Source organism: Mesoplodon mirus, assembly GCF_964341445.2.
Source record: "Mesoplodon mirus genome assembly, chromosome: X".
Lineage (NCBI taxonomy): Eukaryota > Metazoa > Chordata > Mammalia > Artiodactyla > Ziphiidae > Mesoplodon > Mesoplodon mirus.
The window spans coordinates 14602976-14623399 of record NC_138981.1 but is presented as its reverse complement, the minus strand read 5'-3'; the positions used below and the strand labels follow the sequence as shown (position 1 = coordinate 14623399).

Genomic DNA, 20424 nt, shown 5'->3' with positions numbered 1-20424 from the left:
ATAAGGAGAAGTAGTGGAAACTTTTTCTAAAGGCTTGGTTACTGCCATTTCACCTGGACCTGGAAGACTTGTTTTTTGGGTAAAGAAATGTTTTCCCTGTGTGAAGGTTTCATAATCACGGTCAAGCAGGCCCATGAGCCCTGCCATTTAAAGTGGCTCCTCTCTTTTACCTCTAACACTCATACCTACACCCTGGGAATGAGGACAGTGGTCCAGCTCCTGAGATTCTACAGGATAACCACTAAAGTCTCTTTGAATTCTATGCAATGATACATGGCTATGGATGACCAGAACTTGAGATGGACACTCTCTGAATTTCATACCATGTGGTGGCATTCTGATTTCCTTGTGACCTTGACCGAGCTTTGAACAGGTAAGTGAGAGGGATGGAGGCACACAGTGAAGTTAGTCATAGAACCAGTGTTTAGCATGATCATCTGAGAAAGAGAAAAGGAACCTTTTTAAGTTTTTCCAAGTTAAATCAGGAGAGTTAACTTGTGGAGTGGAGGGTGGTCTTATAATTTTAAAAAATGGCCCTGGAAATTAAAATTTATCAGGAAAAAATGAATTCTATAGAGACAAGGGCAAAGTTATTTATTTAGGAAGGGAAAATGTTACCCAAATAGAGAGTTTCTGTGAATATGAGTGTAAAATAAAAAAGAAGGAGAGATAAGTGACTTAATGGAATTGTCTCTAAAATGTGTAAGTCCCAACATTACCCCCATGACCCCCAATTCTAGAGTTCGTTGGTCACTGTAAAATCATAACACCTTCAGTATATCTTTAACAGATTTTAAGGAACATAGTAACCAAATGGACAAGTTTTGATTTGGCCATAAAATTTGAGGAGAGCTATGATTCTCTAGGATTAATGAATAACATTTGTTTATTTGATTTACTTTAAGAAATCATTCTAAAATCTGTTTACATATCTGTCCTCTCCAGGATGAATTTTGTGTTGGTTCAGCAGATTGTTTACTGTTTTTTCTTCTTCTTCCTTTTTTTTTTTATCTTCCTGCTCAGTGCCCAACCCAAGTTCAAAGGCTGATGAGAGAGAAAATCTCATGAGGAGGTTTTACTCTAGGGAAGTTGTTCAGTGAATGGGATCTTGGCGCACAGAGAAAGATGTCAGCCTCTTTCTGGCTCCTTCTCAGCCTTGTTGCCGTAACTGCTGCTCAGCCTACCACTGAGGAAAAGGCCAAGATATTTTTGCAGAAGTTTGACCATGAAGCTGAAGACCTGTCTTATCAAAGTTCACTTGCTTCTTGGAATTATAACACCAATATTACTGATGAGAATGTCCAAAAGATGGTGAGTTCTCTCCTATAGCTACATAGGGATATCGGTTGCTTCTTAAAAATCAGCTTACTGCCCAGGAAACTGAAAAGGAAAGTCAAAGAAATGTTCTGAGCTGTGAGGTTGGATGTTTGCCTCAGTATTTCTGATTTTGGAGTCCCAGATGCCTGAACAATTGACCTTTGGTTCATTTGGAAAATTGTTACAAAATAATTCACTGGTCTCAGTCCAGATTCTTGGAAACCAGTGAACATGCTTTAGAAAGTTGCCACCATAACTCTCATCACAGTCAGGCTTTCAAAGCAGTTCATAGAAATGCCATAAGTTATTGAGTTAATAATTTTCCCAAGCCTACAATGTCAACAGGAATGTCTAAAGACTCTCTAAAAATGATCTATTAACTGAGAAAAATGCAACTGGAGGCTTAGTGAAAGAGCTAGCCAGTAATTAAGATTACCAGGGGTCGGGTGAGGCTGGACTTGGGAATTCCTTCCTTAATGGTCTCGGAGCTCCGAGGGACTTCCAGAGCATACGAGATCCACAGAACCCTCCAAGAAAAACCATAATCAAACCAGTTCTGACAAATCTCAGAATGCTCTGGGAAAGCCAAATGTTTTATTTGACAAGTGCAAGGATTTAGGAGATTTCTTCCTTCACAAATCCCAAAGCAGTGCTGAAAATGGAGTGACATTATTTAAGAAAAGTTTTTTATGACACTTGTACAGCAATACATTCTTGCAAAAATGGAGTTCAGAAGCTTATTTTTTCAAATAGTCAATTGCATGTAAATTAAATTACTGCTGCTCACTGGACAGATCCAATCTGAGACCTGCTGCATCATTTGAATTCCTCAGGAGATTTTTTCCCCCTATTTTTCTAAAGCTTAAAGAGATCTAGGAGGTTTTGACAGCCCAGTGTTGTCATAGGAGAGCATTTTTCTTGTCTCATAGTTTGGTCTTACCTCTGTTCACCTCTTCACTGTTGCTTTTTTCTCACGTTTTATTTGATCTCTGTTAGAGGTACCTGAAGTACGTTGTGCATTTGTTTTCATTCTCTTTTTTTTTTAACATCTTTATTGGAGTATAGTTGCTTTACAATGGTGTGTTAGTTTCTGCTGTATAACAAAGTGAATCAGCTGTACGTATACATATGTCCCCATATCTCCTCCCTCTTGCGTCTCCCTTACACCCTCCAGAAAGAGAAAAACAAATACGGTATGCTAACACATATATATGGAATCTAAAAAAAAAAAAAAAAAGGTTCTGTTTTCATTCTTAGCCGAATGGTCCGCAGGTGGTGGTGAAGTTCGGCCGGCATCATGCCTTAGAGCTCTGGAGTCAGACTGCTGAGGTCCAAACCCTGGCTCCACCACTTTCTACCTGGGTGAACGTGAGCTAGTTAATGAACCTTTCTGCGCCTTAGTTTTTCTGCCTGTGAAAAACAGCATAACACTCATATTTGCCTCATAGGGTTGCTGTGACGACAGCTAATACACAAAACCACCAAAATAGTGCTCAATGCTTGTGAGCCTGGGAGAACAATACGATATCATTGCTGTGAATGTGACAGGGAGTTATAATTGCTGAAGAGACATGTAACAGTTCTGTTGAGTGCCCACTTGCTGAGAAGGCATGTTGTACACCGAGATGTAGTGATGTTTGTTGAAATCATCTCTGGATCTTAAGTGCTATCATTTTTGAATTGTACTCGTTGATTAGAGGAACGGCCAGAAATGAAAGGGCACAAATCCACAAAGTGTGGTCAAAGTGCAGACAGTATGGGCCCTTTAAAGAAAAGTGAAAATATCTGAATGCAGGAAGCAAGCAGGGGGCCCAATATCTCCTTCCTCCAGCAATGGTGAAGGGCACGTTAGTGTATTAGCGCGCCTGTGTGGACTTAGCTGGGGAGGGGGCAATGCACAGGGAGAGCAATAGCTCTTCTCTTCTCTTGTCCCATATATTGAGATCCCCTGATGAAACGGGCACTGCAGCTGGTGTTACAAGAGGGACGAAGATGAGGAGGAGGCTGAAATATGGTCTGCTGCTGGTGGCTATCAATGGAAAGAACTGGAGAAATGGAGCATGTTCCCCACGAGCCACTGGAGTGATTTAGGGGGATCAGAGAGAGTTAGAAGGGAAAGCAGAATTAGCTCTCCAAAGCCTGACTCAAAAAGAAAAAGAAAAAAACTGAGTCTGAGAGGGAACAAGAAAGGATAGAGTGTTCCTAGTTGTATTGGCCAACTCTCTTCAGACTAGAAAGGTGGTGCCTTTGAAAGCTCAAAAGAAAGAAATTTACAATAAATAGGAGGAGGTGCTGTTTACATTACAGGTGGTAAAACTGGTAAGACTTGTAAAACTAGGCCATTCTTTAATCTAAAAAAGTGAGACATTGAAAACTATAAGTCAGTTTTCGAAGTATTTAAGCGAATGTAAGGATTGTAGATCCACTGTGGGTAAGGAAGTATGGTTAAGTGCATTTATGGACCCAGTTCTTTACCTTTCCCTATATCAACACCCAAGGTTATGTCACTTTGCAGTGCCATCCCACTGAAAGTGATGTGATTGTGTCCTTCGCCATGTGACTTACTTTGACCAATGAGCTGTTAGCAGACGTGATGCAAGTAGAGGCTTGGAATGGACTTGAACAGTGGGGCTTGTTCTTTGCACCTTTGGCTTTGCCATGAGAACATGCCTGGGTTGGCCAGCTAAAGAGTGAGGGATGTGTGGAATAGTTGTCCCGTCTGAAACCAATCCCCTAGAGTTGTAAGCAAATCCAGCCAAGATCAGCAGAGCTGCCTGGTAACCCTCAGTGATTCTAGGCACGTAAACAATGAACACATGCCATTGAGATTTTTGGTTGTTTGTTATGTAGTATTATTGTAGCAATAGATAACTAATACAGGAAGAGAAATTTGGGCTGTATGACATGTGTCTGTTCATATCCTATCAGGGTGACATTATTGAGGGCAATCTGCCATTTCCTAACTATCCCTTGGCATAACTTTCAGAGTCAGAATATTGGGCTTGTCAGCCAATCAATCTGACCTAGTATGGCGATTCTCAGATCAAGTTATGAGACTATAGCTTAAAATAATAGAAGGCACCAAAACTTGATCAGTATAGTGTCCCCAAATCTCCCTGCTTAGGAGAGGCCCATCAGATAGAGATAAGGAAAAAAGCTTGGTTCAAAACAGGTTTCCATAGAGTTCAGAAATTCAATGAAAATTAATTACCAAATACTTGCTTTAGAGCAAATACTGTTCTCATGTTTGAGATCGAACATTCACCAATTAAACTGTAATTCCCTTCTCAGTAAAATGACATTACTTTTTTGCATTGCCTCTTCTTTGTAAGTTTATTGTTGATTTTATTTTTGAAAGAGTACTTTGTAAGTCAAAAGGATTTTTTTTTCTTTTTTCTTTTTCTTTCTTTCTTTTTTTTTTTTTTTTTTTTTGCAAAATCGGAAGCTCTCTAGCAACATAGGAGGTCCCTGGACAATTTTTTTTATCCCTGGAAGAGAGCAAAAGGATCCCATCACTGGCAGGGGCATCCTGGTTCACTGTTTCAGTATTTGGCAGTAACTGCTACAGCTGCCCCAAATTCCTGTGCATGCAGCTGAAGGGCATGTTGAAGACTGGCCTGTTGGAGCCCTGGAGGTCTCCAAAAACACTTCATAAATATTTCTTGTTGAGTTATCAGAAGTTGTAAAGAGAGAGCAGGAGGCCCACACTTACCCTTTGGGTGGTCAGGGCCCCTAGAGTCCTTGGGCACACCTGCTTCCTAAACCTTTTCCTCTGTCTTTAGGGCTGGGGGCACAGTGAACCCAGAGAAGGGTCATTTTAAACTGCTATTCTGTACCCAAGGAAGGAATGTAGACTCCAACCCTGTCTCCAATGAATCTGTCCCACACTCCCCAACACATACAAGTACCTACACCCAGGTACAGGGGTTGGGAAAAGTCAGTGTGATACAGATACGATGGAATTTAGGGAATCTGATGCTATCTTGACTCTCCTGAGCTGGCTGTGATACCTTGGGCAAGTCACTTATTTTTTGTCTCTTGAAACATAAGAGGGTGGATGGGCCCAGCCAAGATTTTTCAGTGGATAACTGGTGAATGAATAAGTTCCACATGTGGGGGATTAACCTGAGTCAAGTGCATTGGAGGCCTGTTCATACTAGTTTTTCTTTGTCATGAAAACTTGATGATGTCCCAGTTGAGTGATGTAATTTGGTGAAACTGAACTTGAGCAACTCAAAATGACATGTTTCATTCCATCCAAATTTGACACAATTACTCACTGATCTAAGCACTCTGACAGGAAACCAGGCAGCCACCAGCTACACCCAGGGAGGGCGGCCTGGTGGTCAGGAACTGCCGCTGCTTCTTAATGTGTGCCAGGTAACTGGGCAAAAGAGAATTCATTTAATTTTGGCTAAATCCTTTGGTTTGGAGCGGTTCCATGGGTGTTTCAGATCTAGTTATAGGAGCTAGGGAATAAGGTGGTTTTTTTTTTCTTTGCTTTTACTATGGAGGGCTTCTAACAACAGCTTTGTTGAGATACAATTATGCACCATAAAATTCACCAATTTAAAGTCTACAATTCAGTGCTTTTTAGTATATTTGCAGAATTGTACAACCGTCATCACCATCTCATTTTAGAACATTTCCGTCATCCCAAAAGAAACTACACGCCCATTAGCAATCACTCTTCCTCCCCCACCTCCAGCTCTAAGCAACCACCAATCTACTTTCTGTCTCTATAGATTTGCCTATTCTGGACATGTCATATAAATGGAATTATACACTAGGTGGTCTTTTGTGACTGGCTTCTTTCACTTTGCATGCCGTAGCATGTATCATTACTTGGTTCCATTTTATTGCCAAATAGTATTCCATTATATGGATTTTTTTTTTTTACTTTTCATTGTAAAAATTGTCTAACACATAAAAGAAGGACTAGTATGTTGAATCTCCTTATACCCATCACCCAGCTTCAGCAATTGTCAACACTTTGGCCAATCTTGTTTTATTTTTCTACCCAGCCCCATGTTTATTGGATTATTTTGAAGGAAATCCCCAACATCATATAACTATATGTTACATGTAAATATTTCACCTTCTAGCTCTCAAAGTAAGAATTTTTAAAACAACCTTAATAACAGTACCATGTCAAAAACATGACAATAATTCCTCAATACCATCAAATATCTAATCAGTATTCAAATGTACCCTAATGTCTCGTTTAAAAAATTTTCAGCTGGTTTGTTCGTATCAGGATCTAACAAGGTCCTCTCTTGATCATTTTAGCAGATGTACTTTAGGTCTCTTTTAGCCTATAGAGTCCCTCCCTCATTTTTCTGTTTGTTTTGTTTTGTTTTGTTTTGCAATTTATTCGCAGAAGTACTGAACTGTTAGTCCTATAGAAACTCCTACTTTCTGGATTTGCTGATTATGTCCCTATAATATTGCTTAACATGCTCTTTTGACCCCTGTGTTTTCTGTAAATGTATAGATCCGGGGCAGAGGTCAGCACACTTTTTCCGTAACAGGCCAGGTAGTAAATATTTCAGGCTTTGTGAGCCCTACAGCCTCTATTCAACTCTGCCATTGTAGCACAAAAGCAGCCATAGACAGCACATAAATGGGTGTGAATATGTTGCAATAAAACTTTATTTACAAAAACAAATGGTGGGGGCTTCCCTGGTGGCGCAGTGGTTGAGAGTCCGCCTGCGGATGCAGGGGACACGGGTTCGTGCCCCGGTCTGGGAAGATCCCACATGCTGCGGAGCGGCTGGGCCCGTGAGCCATGGCCGCTGAGCCTGCGCGTCCGGAGCCTGTGCCCCACAACGGGAGAGGCCACAACAGCGAGAGGCCCGCATACCGCAAAAAAAAAAAAAAAAACAAATGGTGGGGGGCTTCCCTGGTGGCGCAGTGGTTGAGAGGCCGCCTGCCGATGCAGGGGACACGGGTTCGTGCCCCGGTCCGGGAAGATCCCACATGCCACGGAGCGGCTGGGCCCGTGAGCCATGGCCGCTGAGCCTGCGCGTCCGGAGCCTGTGCTCCGCGACGGGAGAGGCCACAACAGTGAGAGGCCCATGTATCGCAAAAAAATAATAATAAATAATAATTATATATATATATATATATATATATATATATATATATTTAAGTTGGGGCCTTTTGGGGATAATGAGCTGTTTCCAAAGTAGATTGAAAAGAAAAGAATTGCCTTAATTTGGGATCAACGTTTTACTAGAAATTTTGCTGTCAGTCATTCTGGATTGGATGAAAAAGGGTAGGGACTGAGAGGTGAGTGGTGGGTTACATGAATGAATTTGTGCTGTAGACCAAACTCCTCTTTCCATAGCTCACTGCCTCTCATTCGGGCATGTTAGAGACAAGAACAGAATATGTCGAATCCAATGTATAGCCAATGGTTAAGAACATTAGCTTTGGAGGTAAACATTTCTGGGTTGACACCCTGTTTCTTCCAGTTGCTAGCTGTGTGACCTAGGCAAAGTTACTTACCTGCTCTGTGCCTCATTTCCCTCATTTGTGAAGTGGAGACAATCACAACTACCTCACAAGATTGTTTGTGAAGATTAACTGAGAAGTAGTTCCTGAGGGGTTGTGTGTGCTCAATAAAGAGAGAAATCTTTTTCCATTTCAATGCGACTATTCCCTTCATCTCTTGTCTGATCCGTTGTTGTCCCTTTCCTGCACCACTTTCATCATGTCACACACCTGCTTGCAACCCCTAAGTGACTCCCTAGTATTTACAGGATAAAAGTAAAATTACTTGGCCTAGAGAGTGCAGTCATGCCTGGAGTCCTGCTTTGGAATCTGTACTAGTTATGTATTGAGTAAAAGGTACTACAAGTAAAAGTACCACAGCATAGTAGCTTAAAACAACACACACTTGTTATCTCACAGTTCCTCTGGGGCGGGACTCCAGGCATAGCTTAGCTGGATCTGCTTCTGAGTCTCATAAGCTTACAATCAAGGTCCCGGCTAGAGCTGTGGTCTCATCTGCAACTCAACTGGGGATGAATCCACTTCCAAGCTAATGTGGTTAGTGGTAGCATTTAGATCCTCATATATTGCTGAACTGAGGTCCTTAAGATGTCAGTCAGAGGCCATCTTCAATTCCTCACCATGTGGCCCTATCCATAGGATAGCTCACAACATGGCATCTTGCTGCATCAAAATCAGCAAGGGAGAGTCTTCTGGCAAGATAAAAATGGCAACCTTATGTAACATAAACATGTATATCCTGTCACTTTTGCTATATTCTCCCAGTTAAAAGTGAGTCACAGGTCCTGCTCACACTCAAGGGGAGGGGGACACACAAGGGTGCACCACCAGGAAGTAGGGATCACAGGAGCCATCTTAGTGTCTGCCCACCACAGGATCCAGGATTCAGATACTGGCAGTTAGTTGCCAGCTCCAATTTTTATTTCTCTTAGCCCCTTTCTACACATAGGAAAAATGGAAATAGAATAATTTTCTATCTCATGGGGTTGTTAAGAAGACCAAATGAGGTAAATTATTTTGCAAAGTACTCTACACACATCTATCTCCTACCTACTTTAAGGTCTGTCTTAAGTTCCACCTCCTCCATGAGGCCTTGCCAAATCTGGTCCCTGTAACAGGAACTGCTTAGCCCCACTCATAGTTTATACATTATCGTATGCTCTTGTTTCAGTAATGAAGCATTCACAATGCATATCTTATCTGTTTGATAAAACTGTCAGCAACTTAAGGACAAGGACTTTTTTCCCTGTAAGTGATAAAGTAGCTATGATTTTTAAATGCTTGGGATGTATCAGGCACTTTGATAGGCATTATATTACTTGTTAAATTGTCTCGCCCTTACAGCAACCCTTTGAGGTAAGTTCTACTATTATTACTCTCATTTTACGAGTAAGGTAACATGACTCAGAGAGGCTGAGTAACTCGCTCAAGGTCACAACAGCTAGTCAGAAGTGTCTGACTCAAGGAATGGAGTTCTTACTTGCCTCATATGCTACCTCTTTTATAGGGTCTAGAGAAGTACAATGTACAAAATAGTTGCTCATTTCAGTCTTTGATAAATGGAAATGAGCTTGTGCGCTGAGAGAAGACTGCATTGGATAAGTCTGGAGAAGTCTACTTGCCTACTGGTGGTCAAGATGGGGGGACAAGTGAATCCTGGCATCATCACCTGCTTATTGGTTTCTTTTGCTGGTGGACAATCACCACAGCTACCAAATGGCCATGTTCTGGGCAACCTTGACTGGGGATCATACTTTAAGATCAGAATCTCTGGTAAATCATGGCACCACGGAGCTTCCTGTAAACTGGTTCTCATTTCTTATGGTTCTCATTGCCATGAGGAGCTGTATGCCCAGGAAGTCCGCTCTGAGCTCTGCTGGACTCTCCCTTTAGAGCGCTCATCCTTGAATCCTTGAACAACTCGCCCACGTCACAAGTGCTAAGGCCATACCTTCCAGGGCCTCACAACATGAATCATCTGTGAGAATTCACTTCCAGTTCTGGGGACAGGACCCTTGGGAAAACTAAGCACTAGGTCAGAAAGAGAGAGTGACCAAGAGTGGCTTGGTCACTCTTAACCTAAACTTTGACCTTCAGCAAAGTAGAGAATTAAATCACTCAGGAAATATTAAATGTTCCACCAGATGCTCTTTGGACTATATCTTCTGTTCTATCTATTCGAGCAGTGCCATTCTAACTTCAACTTTATTATTATTATTTTTTTGTCGTTTCAGAATGCAGCCGGGGCCAAATGGTCTGCCTTTTATGAAGAACGGTCCAGGACTGCCAGAACTTATCCACTAGAAGAAATTCAGAATCTCACACTCAAGCGTCAATTGCAGGCCCTTCAGCAGAGTGGGACCTCAGTGCTCTCAGCAGACAAGAGCAAACGAGTATGTTACATGCTAGCACTGACCCCAAGAGTTGAAATATTTGGGAAGTCTTAAACATTAATATCACCCCTGGCTGCTTCCTTTATCTGCCAAGATAGCAATGCTCACAATAGAAAGAGCTCTGTGCCTCGGTAGGGTGGCCACGTAACTTATCATCCAAACTGGAATCCTTTGAGAGTGAAGGAGGACACTGGTATGTTAGGACACATTGTTAAACCACGATTCTAAGGGCACTGTGGTGTATATGGACACAGTGACAGAGGTCACCTTCCTGAGGACCAGGCACTTAGTCCATGTCCGTGCTTCTCAACCGGGAGTGATTTTGCCCACCAGGGACATTTGACAATATCTGGAGATATTTTTGGTTTTTACAACTGTTGAGGGGTGCTGTTGGCATCTAGCAGATAGGGATGCTGCTAAATACTCTACAAGGCACAAGGAAGCCCCCAAAGACAAGAGTCGTCTGGTCCAAAATGTCAATGGTGCTAAGCTTGAGAAGCCCTGTATGTCGTCTGATCCTCCCCCACCCTTTTGATTCTTGACTCTCCTCTGCGACTTCTTTAACAAGTGGCTAAACCACCCCAGCTCAAACTACTTCAGGGATGGGCGACTCACTTCTTTCCAAGACGCCAGTTCCGTATGTGGGTCCCTCTAACTGATGGCAAGATACTCCTTCCATTGAGCATAAAGTGCTTTACCTCCACTTTGTACTGCCTTCTCGAGCCAAATTGCTCTCTCCCATAATGGTCTTTAAATAAAGGAAGGCAGGTAATTTTTTTTAACTAGTTGAGTCTTTTCTTCTCTAGGCTAAACATCCTTCACTCTGTCCATTTTTCCTTATACGATGGTTTCAAGTTCCCTAACCAGTCCTAGTTGCTGGCTTCATTTTGTCAGTATCCTTGGACTGAACACAGCCCTCTGAGTGGGTTTGGGTCTGCATGGAGGTGAGCAGGGGTATGACATCCTGCCTCCTGTGCTTTACATCTACTAAGACAATCCAGGATTACATTAGGCTTCTGTTTGCTTGCTTTGGTTTTTTGACAGTCTACTTCCATGGTTGATTCATCTCAACATCACTGTCAAGAAAGTCTCCAAATCTCTTCCACCAATGTTGCTCCAAAAATGATACCTTTGAAAATTCTATTCTTATGTAGGTAGTTTGTCTAAATTCAAGAAAGCCTATATTCACCCCTGTTAAAATAAAAATCTCTCATCCTATCTTTCTAGCTCAGGAGTCAGCAAACTTTCTTTCTATAGAAGGAGCGATAGTGGAAATTTTAGGTTTGTGGGCCATACTGTCTCTGTCCCACTGAGTCAGTCTGCTCTCGTTGCGGGAAATCAGCCACAGCTAACACAGAAACAAATGGGCATGTGTTCCAATAAAACTTTACAAAAACAGGCAGCAGAGAGGATTCGGCCTGCAAATCATAACTTACCCTTGATTTGATCTATTGAAATATTTTTATCTAAAAGATTTGGCTATTTAACATCAAAGTCTTTCTCAGCTGCTTGCCCTCTGGTACTGTGTTCTTATCTGCATCTATAAAAAGAAAAATGCACAATAAGGACAAAGATAAAACCATATGGCCTGTGTCTTCCTACAAGTTGTTGTTTATTATTCTGCATTCTTTGTGGCCCATTATTCAAATAGTTATTAATCCACTTAATTTTATCCATTTCGCCCTTCCCCATCTTTTCCACAAGGACACCATGTGAAACCTTGCCCGTTGCTCTGTTACAATCTAGAGCTTGGTCTAGTCTACGTGGAAACTGGACATTGTGTTTTAAAAAGATCCCCAGATAATTCTGATGTGCAGCCAGGATTAAAAATCACTGAAATGCCTGTAAGAAGAGCTTGAAGTGTTTGGGAGGAGGGGAGACTCAAGGATGCAGGAATTCAATGGAGAGGAAGGAGGGGAGATGGAAAAAGCAGGTAGAGGAAGAGACCAGGAGGGGTTTTGTGCCATGGTAAGGGACTTGGGTTTATTCCTTTGGACTGTGGGATCTTGTTGAAGTTTTAAGCATGAGATCTGTTTCGTGTTTTAGGATAATGGCTCTTGTAGTAGAGTGAAGGAATAATGGAAGAGAGAAATAGGAGAAGGGAAAACAGGGCTGTTCATCCAGTGCTTCTTAAGTCATCTATAGGAGAGAACCAGTCCCTCCCTCCCTTCCTTCCTTCCTTCCTTTCTTCCTTCCTCCCTCCCTTCTTCCCTATCTTTCTTTATTTCCAATCCATCGCAGATCAGTGCTTGGTTAATTTCATTGATCACATGCTTAGCTGTCATGGAAATATCAAATCGTTTTTAAAAGTTTATAAACATTTATTCTCTCAATTCCTGTGCTTCTCATAGGCGAGAAACAAACTATTTGCTGACTTGCACTGGTCCATGGACCATACTTTGAGTAGCACTGCTTTACTCTATTACCTTTATGTTCCTTTACCTACAGGGTAAAAGTTAAACTCTTCAGTAAGGCATAGAAGGCTGCTCATGATCTGCCCCTACTTCCCCCTCTATTCTCCCATCCTCCATGCCCCTCAATCAACACCACTACCCCAGTTTTCTCTCTCATGTCACCACTCCCTGAAAATGCCTTGTCTTTCTCAACCTTCTTCTGTCTTGTAAGCTCTGTCCTCTACTTCCCTTCTCTACTTGACCAATTCCTACCTCTCTTCCAAGACACAGCTCTATTGTGCCCCCTCTTTGAAGCCATTCCTGAATCTCCAGGTTATGAATTTATCCACCCCCCCATGCTGCCACATCACTTTTTGGCCACAGTTATAGTACCTGTCACTCTATTATGTAATCATTGGTTTCATGATTGTCTCACTGTCACATGATTGTGGGGTCCTTGAGGACCAGTGACTTGTTGATGTCATAATTGTCAGAGTTTAGGACATAGCAGATGTTCAATAAATGTGCACTCAGTGAAGGCTGAATAGAACAAGAAATGCACTGCTCTGTGCGTGTGTGGGTGAGAAACATCCTTGGGATTTTGGTAGATCTGTGTTTTTTTTTTCAGTCACTCCACATATATTTATCATGTGCTTATAAGGCCTGTCTGTGCTAGTCGATGGTGGGAAAATTTAACTGAGGTGTTCCAACCCTACATGAAAGAAGATACTTAGCCAATAAGATGTGAACTGCTGTATTTTGAGGCATAAAAAAATCACATGGTTGAAAGGACATCTCTACATTAGCATTCTCTTTTGTACATCTTCCACTTCTAACATTGTTTATTATCTTTAATTTGCAGTTGAACACAATTCTAAGTACAATGAGCACCATCTACAGTAGTGGGAAAGTTTTCGACCCAAATACACAGGAGTGCTTAGTACTTGAACCAGGTGGGCTATTAATTTTGAGCAGTGATTATAAAACTTACTTTTTTTATTCCAAGCTTTAAAAATGAGATTAACATTAGATGACGACATTGTGCCTTTCAGATGGATCATCCAAAGAGGGGAAGATTCCAAATGTGTGTGTTTCAGCACACAGATGCTCTTTTAAGTTTTAACAAAACTGCACTGTAAATTTTGTCACACTCAAGTAATTTAATTAAATTAATAGTTCAATGATCTCAGTGGTTTATTTTCTCTGCAGAAATATTTTGAAACTATAATAAGGGTGAGGAAATGAATGAATCATGAGATTTCATTGAACAACTTTATGACCTTGATGTCTGCCAGCCTTTTAATTCTTTAAATTTCATATAAGTCTTTACAAATAAAAACTTTACAAATGCATGTTTATTTCCCTTTGGGTACTTCGCGATAATAGGTTTGGATGACATAATGGAAAACAGCGAAGACTACAATCGGAGACTCTGGGCTTGGGAAGGCTGGAGGGCCGAGGTCGGCAAGCAGCTGAGGCCATTTTATGAAGAGTATGTGGTCCTGGAAAATGAGATGGCCAGAGCCAACAGTGAGTTTGCTGGGCTGTGGCGGTTCTGAAGCTCTCTACAGGGCTGCGGGGCTATTTCTCATGAACCACCAAGCCTGCCCTTTGATATAAGGGGTATTCCTAATTTAACGATCACCTGCTGAACAATTAGGTTATGTGTCTCAAAGAGGAGACCACCAGGGAATAAGGAAAGGTGAATTGACATTCTACAGTTGAAAGGGCTCAAGAGTGAGACTAAGTTACCAGGCCTCAAACAAATCAGTTGTCTGGGAAGGGCTCAGGCCCCCGAGGGTTCCTGAGGTAGCCTGGGGGATTGATCGATTCTATTTACCAGAAAGGATGAGAGTCAGAGACACCATCTCTCCCCTAAACTCCCATCTGGCCACAGTTCATTCTCAAAGGTCATTTGTGTGTTTACGTCAGAGTGGTGTCCCAGAAAGAAACAAATCCGAGTAGTTTAGGCTGGAAACCTACTACTCTCTGTAGTTGTAATTATAACTCAAATCACGTGGTCATCAAAATCTTAACATGGTGAGGAATTTCCATATCTCTTAACTTACCCTCCAGCCTGAATGATGAGCCAAAGCCATGGCATTATGGATTAATTCATGCTCTGAGGTTGAGGAAGGAAAAAAAATTTTTCATCTGTTCTTTCTAAATATCTTTCACTACCACTTAAACTCATATTCTCAAGCCATAGGCGAGCTGGAGACAGGAGCCCATCGCCACATCCTTCCATCCAAATATTTACTTGTCTCCTCATCTTCCTGGTCATCCATTGCCAGTGTGCATGTAAAACTAAAAGTTGCTAAAATACATTTACAAACTTGCATTTCCTGATAACAAGACACTACATGAAGCATACATACAATTTGCCACCAAACACAGGCCCACTGTGGCCGTGTCCAAGATGAGCTGGGTTAGATTTGAAAATATAAGGCCCTGAGCAAAATGAGAATTTAAAGATCCAATCACATGTTTTAAAGCTAAAGATGCAAATTGACCTACGGAGAGAGTAGAGACCCGGGGTTAGGAGACTCGGAGTGCGCCTCTGCCCCTCACCAGTTGTGTGACCTCGGGCGAATCGTTTAACCAGCCAAGAGCAGGCTGCTACCCTGCACCACGGGGATTATAATACTGTCTGTCTTGTAGAGTTTTTGTGCCTAGTAGATGAGATAATGAATTAAATTTTGGACACATTAGCTAGTGTTATTATTTATTTGCATCCCTTTGAGTTGATATTTAGAAGGGCAGTAAAAACGTGACAGGTTTTTGGAGTTCTTCACCTCCCAGGAAAGCTATTCTATGTATATTGTGCTTTATCTCTTTCTTCCCAGATGTTCTCATTTTTCTTCTTTTTAAAAACAGATTATGAGGACTATGGGGACTATTGGAGAGGGGATTATGAAGTGACGGGGGCAGGTGACTATGACTACAGCCGCGACCAGTTGATCACAGATGTGGAACGTACCTTTGCAGAGGTAACAAGGAACTGTCTGCAGAGACAGGTGTAGGGCAGCGTGCAGGAAGAAGGGACAGGGACCAAAAGCATTCTGGCTTGTTCTTAACACACTGGCTTGAAGAGATCGTAAAGAATCACAGGGCAACTGCTACAGATGATCGGAATTGCTCTGCTTTTCTCTCCCTTTTAGCCGTTGACCAGCAATTACCAACAGGAAGATTAGGAGAAGGAAAGACTATAGGAAGAAGTGGTCTTTTAGATTATAAGAAGGCAAGGGTTTCAGGAGCTGTGTGGGGCCTGTGCTGTCTTCCTTTGTTAGCAGAGCCATAGGCTTTGCTTCCTTCCTCAGGACAGTTGATACTGTTGTTTCCTTATCTTTGGCTAAGGAAGATGTTCTAGGGAAGGGAGAGTCCTATTAGAAGTGCCCCCATAGACACCTCTCAATGTCTCCCTCTTCCTTCATTTTGACCCCCACATCCTCATGCCTTCCAGCTTCTTATGTGAAGCTGTTTTGTCACAGCCATAGCTGGGCAGAGCTATCAAAAACGGAAGTAGGACAAACAACCCCCCCGAAAAAGAATTGGGCAAGAGATGTGAGTAAGTACATCATCAAAGAAATTACACAAATGGCAAATAAGCAAATAAAACATTATTAGGGAAATGCACATTAAAACCATGATTAAGGGGCTTCCCTGGTGGCGCAGTGGTTGAGAGTCCGCCTGCCGATGCAGGGGCCACGGGTTCGTGCCCCGGTCTGGGAGGATCCCGCGTGCCGCGGAGCGGCTGGGCCCGTGAGCCATGGCTGTTGAGCCTGCGCGTCCGGAGCCTGTGCTCCGCAACGGGAGGCCACAGCAGTGAGAGGCCCGCGTACCGCAAAAACAACAACAACAACAAAAAAAAAACATGATTAAGAACCACCACAAATAGAGTTACCATATGATCCAGCGCTCCCACTCCTGGGCATATATCCGGAAAAGAGGAAAACACTGATTTGAAAGGATACACGCACCCCAGTGTTCATAGCAGCACTGCTTACAATACCCAAGACATGGAAGCAGCCTGTGTCCATTGACAGATGAATGGAAAAAGAAGATGTGGTACATATATATACAATGAAATATTACTCAGGCATAAAAATGAATGAAATAATGCCATTTGCAGCAACATGGATGGACCTAGAGATTATCATACTAAGTGAAGTCAGACAGAGAAAGACAAATATCATATGATATCACTTATATGTGGAATCTAAAATATGGCACAAATTAACTTATCTACAAAACAGAAACAGATCCACAGACATATAAAACAAACTTATGGTTACCAGAAGGGAAGTGGGGGAGGGATAAATTAAGAGTTTGAGATTAACAGATACACAGCACTATATATAAAATAGATAAACAACAAGGTTCTGTATAGCACAGGGAACTATATTCAATATCTTGTAATAACCTATAATGGAAAAGAATCTGAAAAATAATATATGTATGTATATGTATATGTGCATGTATATACATAAATATACACACACACACACACACACAACTAAATCACTTTGCTGTACACCTGAAACTAACACAACAGTGTAAATCAACTATACTTCAATTAAAAAAAAAAAACCACTACATTCTCACCAGAATGGCTGTGATTAAAACAGGCTGACAGAGACTCCCCTAGTGGTCCAGTGGGTAAGACTCCGCACTCCCAATGCAGGGGGCCAGGGTTCGATCCCTGGTCGGGGAACTAGATCCTGCATGCATGCCGCAGTTAGGAGTCTGCATGCCGCAACTCAAGATCCCACGTGCCACAACTAAGACCCGGCACAGCCAAAATAAGAAAAAAAAAAAAAAAAGAAAAACAGACTGACAGTACTAAGTGCTGCGGACAGAAAAGTAAAATGGTACAGCCATTTTGGAAAATGGTTTGGCAGTTTCTTAAAAAGTTAAGCACATACTTAGCATATGACTAAGGTATTTCACTCTTAGTGATCTATGTGAAAGAAATGAAAACATATAGCCATACAAAGACTTATACATGAATGTTCATAGAGATATTACTCATAATAGCCCCAAACTGGAGACAACCTAGTCATCCTTCAACTGGTGAATTTTATCCTTAAGATACTAAATGAAGCAAACTCTGATGTATTCATACAATGAAGTGGTACTCAGTAATAAAAAGGAATGAACACTGATACCTGCAACAACATAGATTAACCTAAAAAACATTAAGCCAAGTGAAAGAAGCCAGACGTGAAAGGTCACATATTGTATGGTTTCATTTATATGAAATGTGCAGAATAGGCAAAACGATAGAGAAAGAAATCAGTTCAGTAATCAACTGGGGCTGGGGGTGGGAATGGAGTTGACTGCAAATGGGTGCAAGGGAACTCTGGGGAATGTTGGAAATGTTCTAAAACTGAGCGGTAATGATGGTTGTCCAACAGTATACTTTTATTAAAACTCACAAAGCTATATGTTTTTAAATGGGTGAATTTTATATGTAAATGATACTTCAGTTTAAAAATGAAGGAAGTAGGTAGCATCTTAGAAATGGATTTTTTTTTGCACCTGCCTTCCTTTTGGGATCTGTATCCCTCCAGGTGTGTTCATTGCTTTATGCAGTGAAACTAGTCATTATCGATATCTGGGAAGAATGAATGCTTTCAAACTCTTCAGAATATTTCAGAGGAGAAGAAATTAGAACTTAGGGAAATTCTACTTGTCTAAAGAAGCGCCTATTTTTAGTGTTGGGGATTGGAAATAGGCTATTCTTGATCTTAAACTCTCTTCCTGAGCTTTTCAGATTAAACCATTATATGAACAACTTCACGCTTATGTGAGGGCAAAGTTGATGGATGCCTACCCTTCCCGTATCAGTCCGACTGGATGCCTCCCTGCCCATTTGCTTGGTAAGAAACTCCAGGAATTCTTTGTGTACTTTGCTCTTTGTCATTTCCACCAATAAAGTTGTTTTTCTGGAGGGAGGCCCAACTTTTGAAAAATTCTGTGAATGAAGTTAGTAACATTATAGAAATCAAAGTTTGAAAGCACTGTCTTCAACAGAGAAGTCATTTTAAATTGTTCTCTGTTGCATTACTTTATACATAAAGAGTTATTATGTTGGCCACAATCCATAGGATAAAGGGGTTATTTAAGATCACTAGAGAAATGAGAGTGGAAATGGGGAAAATAAGTTTTATTAATCAACTTGGTTGGCTAATCCTCGAGGTGGGATTTTAGCATCATATTCAGAGGAAAGAAGCTTGGTTGGCTAGGGGCAGTCAGGGGTGAGAGAAAGACTTTCTAGAATTAAGGTATAGCCTGAGTGAAAGCTTTGTTAAGTTCATTGTTCAACTGCAACAATTTCTTTTGCTGAAAAGTACTTGGTTTGGAATCATATGAGTAATGAATGAAGTCTTCATCATGAAGGAAGATGCCTAGCTTAGGAGGAGAATCAATCTTCCAAGAACTTTGGATCCTGCCATAGAGCTTTTGTAGACCATGCAAGACCTGGGGCCCATTATTCAACCTCCTTATTCCCCACCAGAGAGTGGTCATCCTCCCTCCCCTCTCCCTCACCCCAGAAGCTGAGGCCAAATAAAATATGTGTTTGAAAAGTTCATGTCCTGCATACATAGCATGCCTACTATAATCAAGCTAAGTTGCTGATAGCTGATTCTCCACAGCCAAGCCTCTCTCTTAGCAGGGGGGAATCTGGACAAAGGATCAGTGGAGACATTTTCCTCTAAAGCAATATATAAATACTCTCTACAGTGTCTTTGGCAGGTGTTCTTTGGTAATTCACTTTCTGCTTAAACCTGTCTGGTGTCAGGTGGCTCCTTCTTCCTTCCAAAGTAAACTAACCTAAAGTCCTACCTTATGTGGAGGTGAATCAACACCCCTCTAATGCCTTCCATTCATTTTGCCTAATTCCATGCTATGAGGTTACCCAGAATATGTCCATTCTTCTTCCACAAGATGGCCTTCTAGAGATTTATAAACAACCATTGTCAAGGCACAGCATAGTACCTGGCACAAGAGTACGTACTCAGTATATTTTAGTGAGTATTACTGTTATCATCATGTATACACTATTTTCTTCTTTCATGTTAAATATCCTACATAGATTTTTCAACCATTCTTTAAAATCTCACTTTTCTGCTTGTTCTTCTTTGGACAAGTTATCCTTTGTTGATGTCCCTCTTCAAATATCACGCTCAGAACTGAACAGTTACTCCAGATGAAGTTTGACGAACATGGAGTAAAAATGGTGCTATAGGGCTTCCCTGGTGGCGCAGTGGTTGAGAGTCTGCCTGCCGATGTAGGGGACACAGGTTCGTGCCCCGGTCTGGGAAGATCCCACGTGCTGCGGAGCGGCTGGGCCCGTGAGTCATGGCCGCTGAGCCTGCGCGTCCGGAGCCTGTGCTCCGCAGCGGGAGAGGCCACAACAGTGAGAGGCCCGCGTACCGCAAAAAAAAAAAAAAAAAACAAAATGGTGCTATAGTTTCCTTTGTTCTAGACACTGTAATTCTACTCACTTACCCTACAGTCACATTTGTGTTTTGGAAGCCACATCATACTGTTTGTTGGGTCCCTTTTGGTCTTTTACATGTGGGATATGTTTCAGCCTGATGTCACATATCACATATTTCTATAATAGATAGATGTTTCTTTAAAATTGAAGCATAGGACTTTACATTGATCTCTACTGAATTTTATCTTTTAAAACATGAGTTCATTGACATATTCTTTATGTAGTTATTTTTCCCCATTCCTTTGGTGCCAGGATTCTGGTCCTATTATGAGATTGATTTTTTTCTAGATCCATTTTT

At 41.5% G+C, this 20424-nt stretch overlaps 1 protein-coding gene across 1 annotated transcript in view; it reads left to right on the top strand.

Moving 5' to 3' along the window:
* Nucleotides 1–268: 268 nt before the first annotated feature.
* ACE2 (angiotensin converting enzyme 2) overlaps nt 269–20424 on the top strand; it is a 46037-nt gene continuing 25881 nt past the window's right edge. Inside the window, exons 1-7 of the mRNA XM_082609382.1 lie at nt 269–373; nt 1024–1311; nt 10068–10226; nt 13482–13572; nt 14006–14149; nt 15497–15609; nt 18396–18526. Of these exons, the coding sequence (XP_082465508.1) occupies nt 1126–1311; nt 10068–10226; nt 13482–13572; nt 14006–14149; nt 15497–15609; nt 18396–18526 (824 nt within the window). The 5' untranslated portion in view covers nt 269–373; nt 1024–1125. The remainder of the gene's footprint in view (nt 374–1023; nt 1312–10067; nt 10227–13481; nt 13573–14005; nt 14150–15496; nt 15610–18395; nt 18527–20424) is intronic.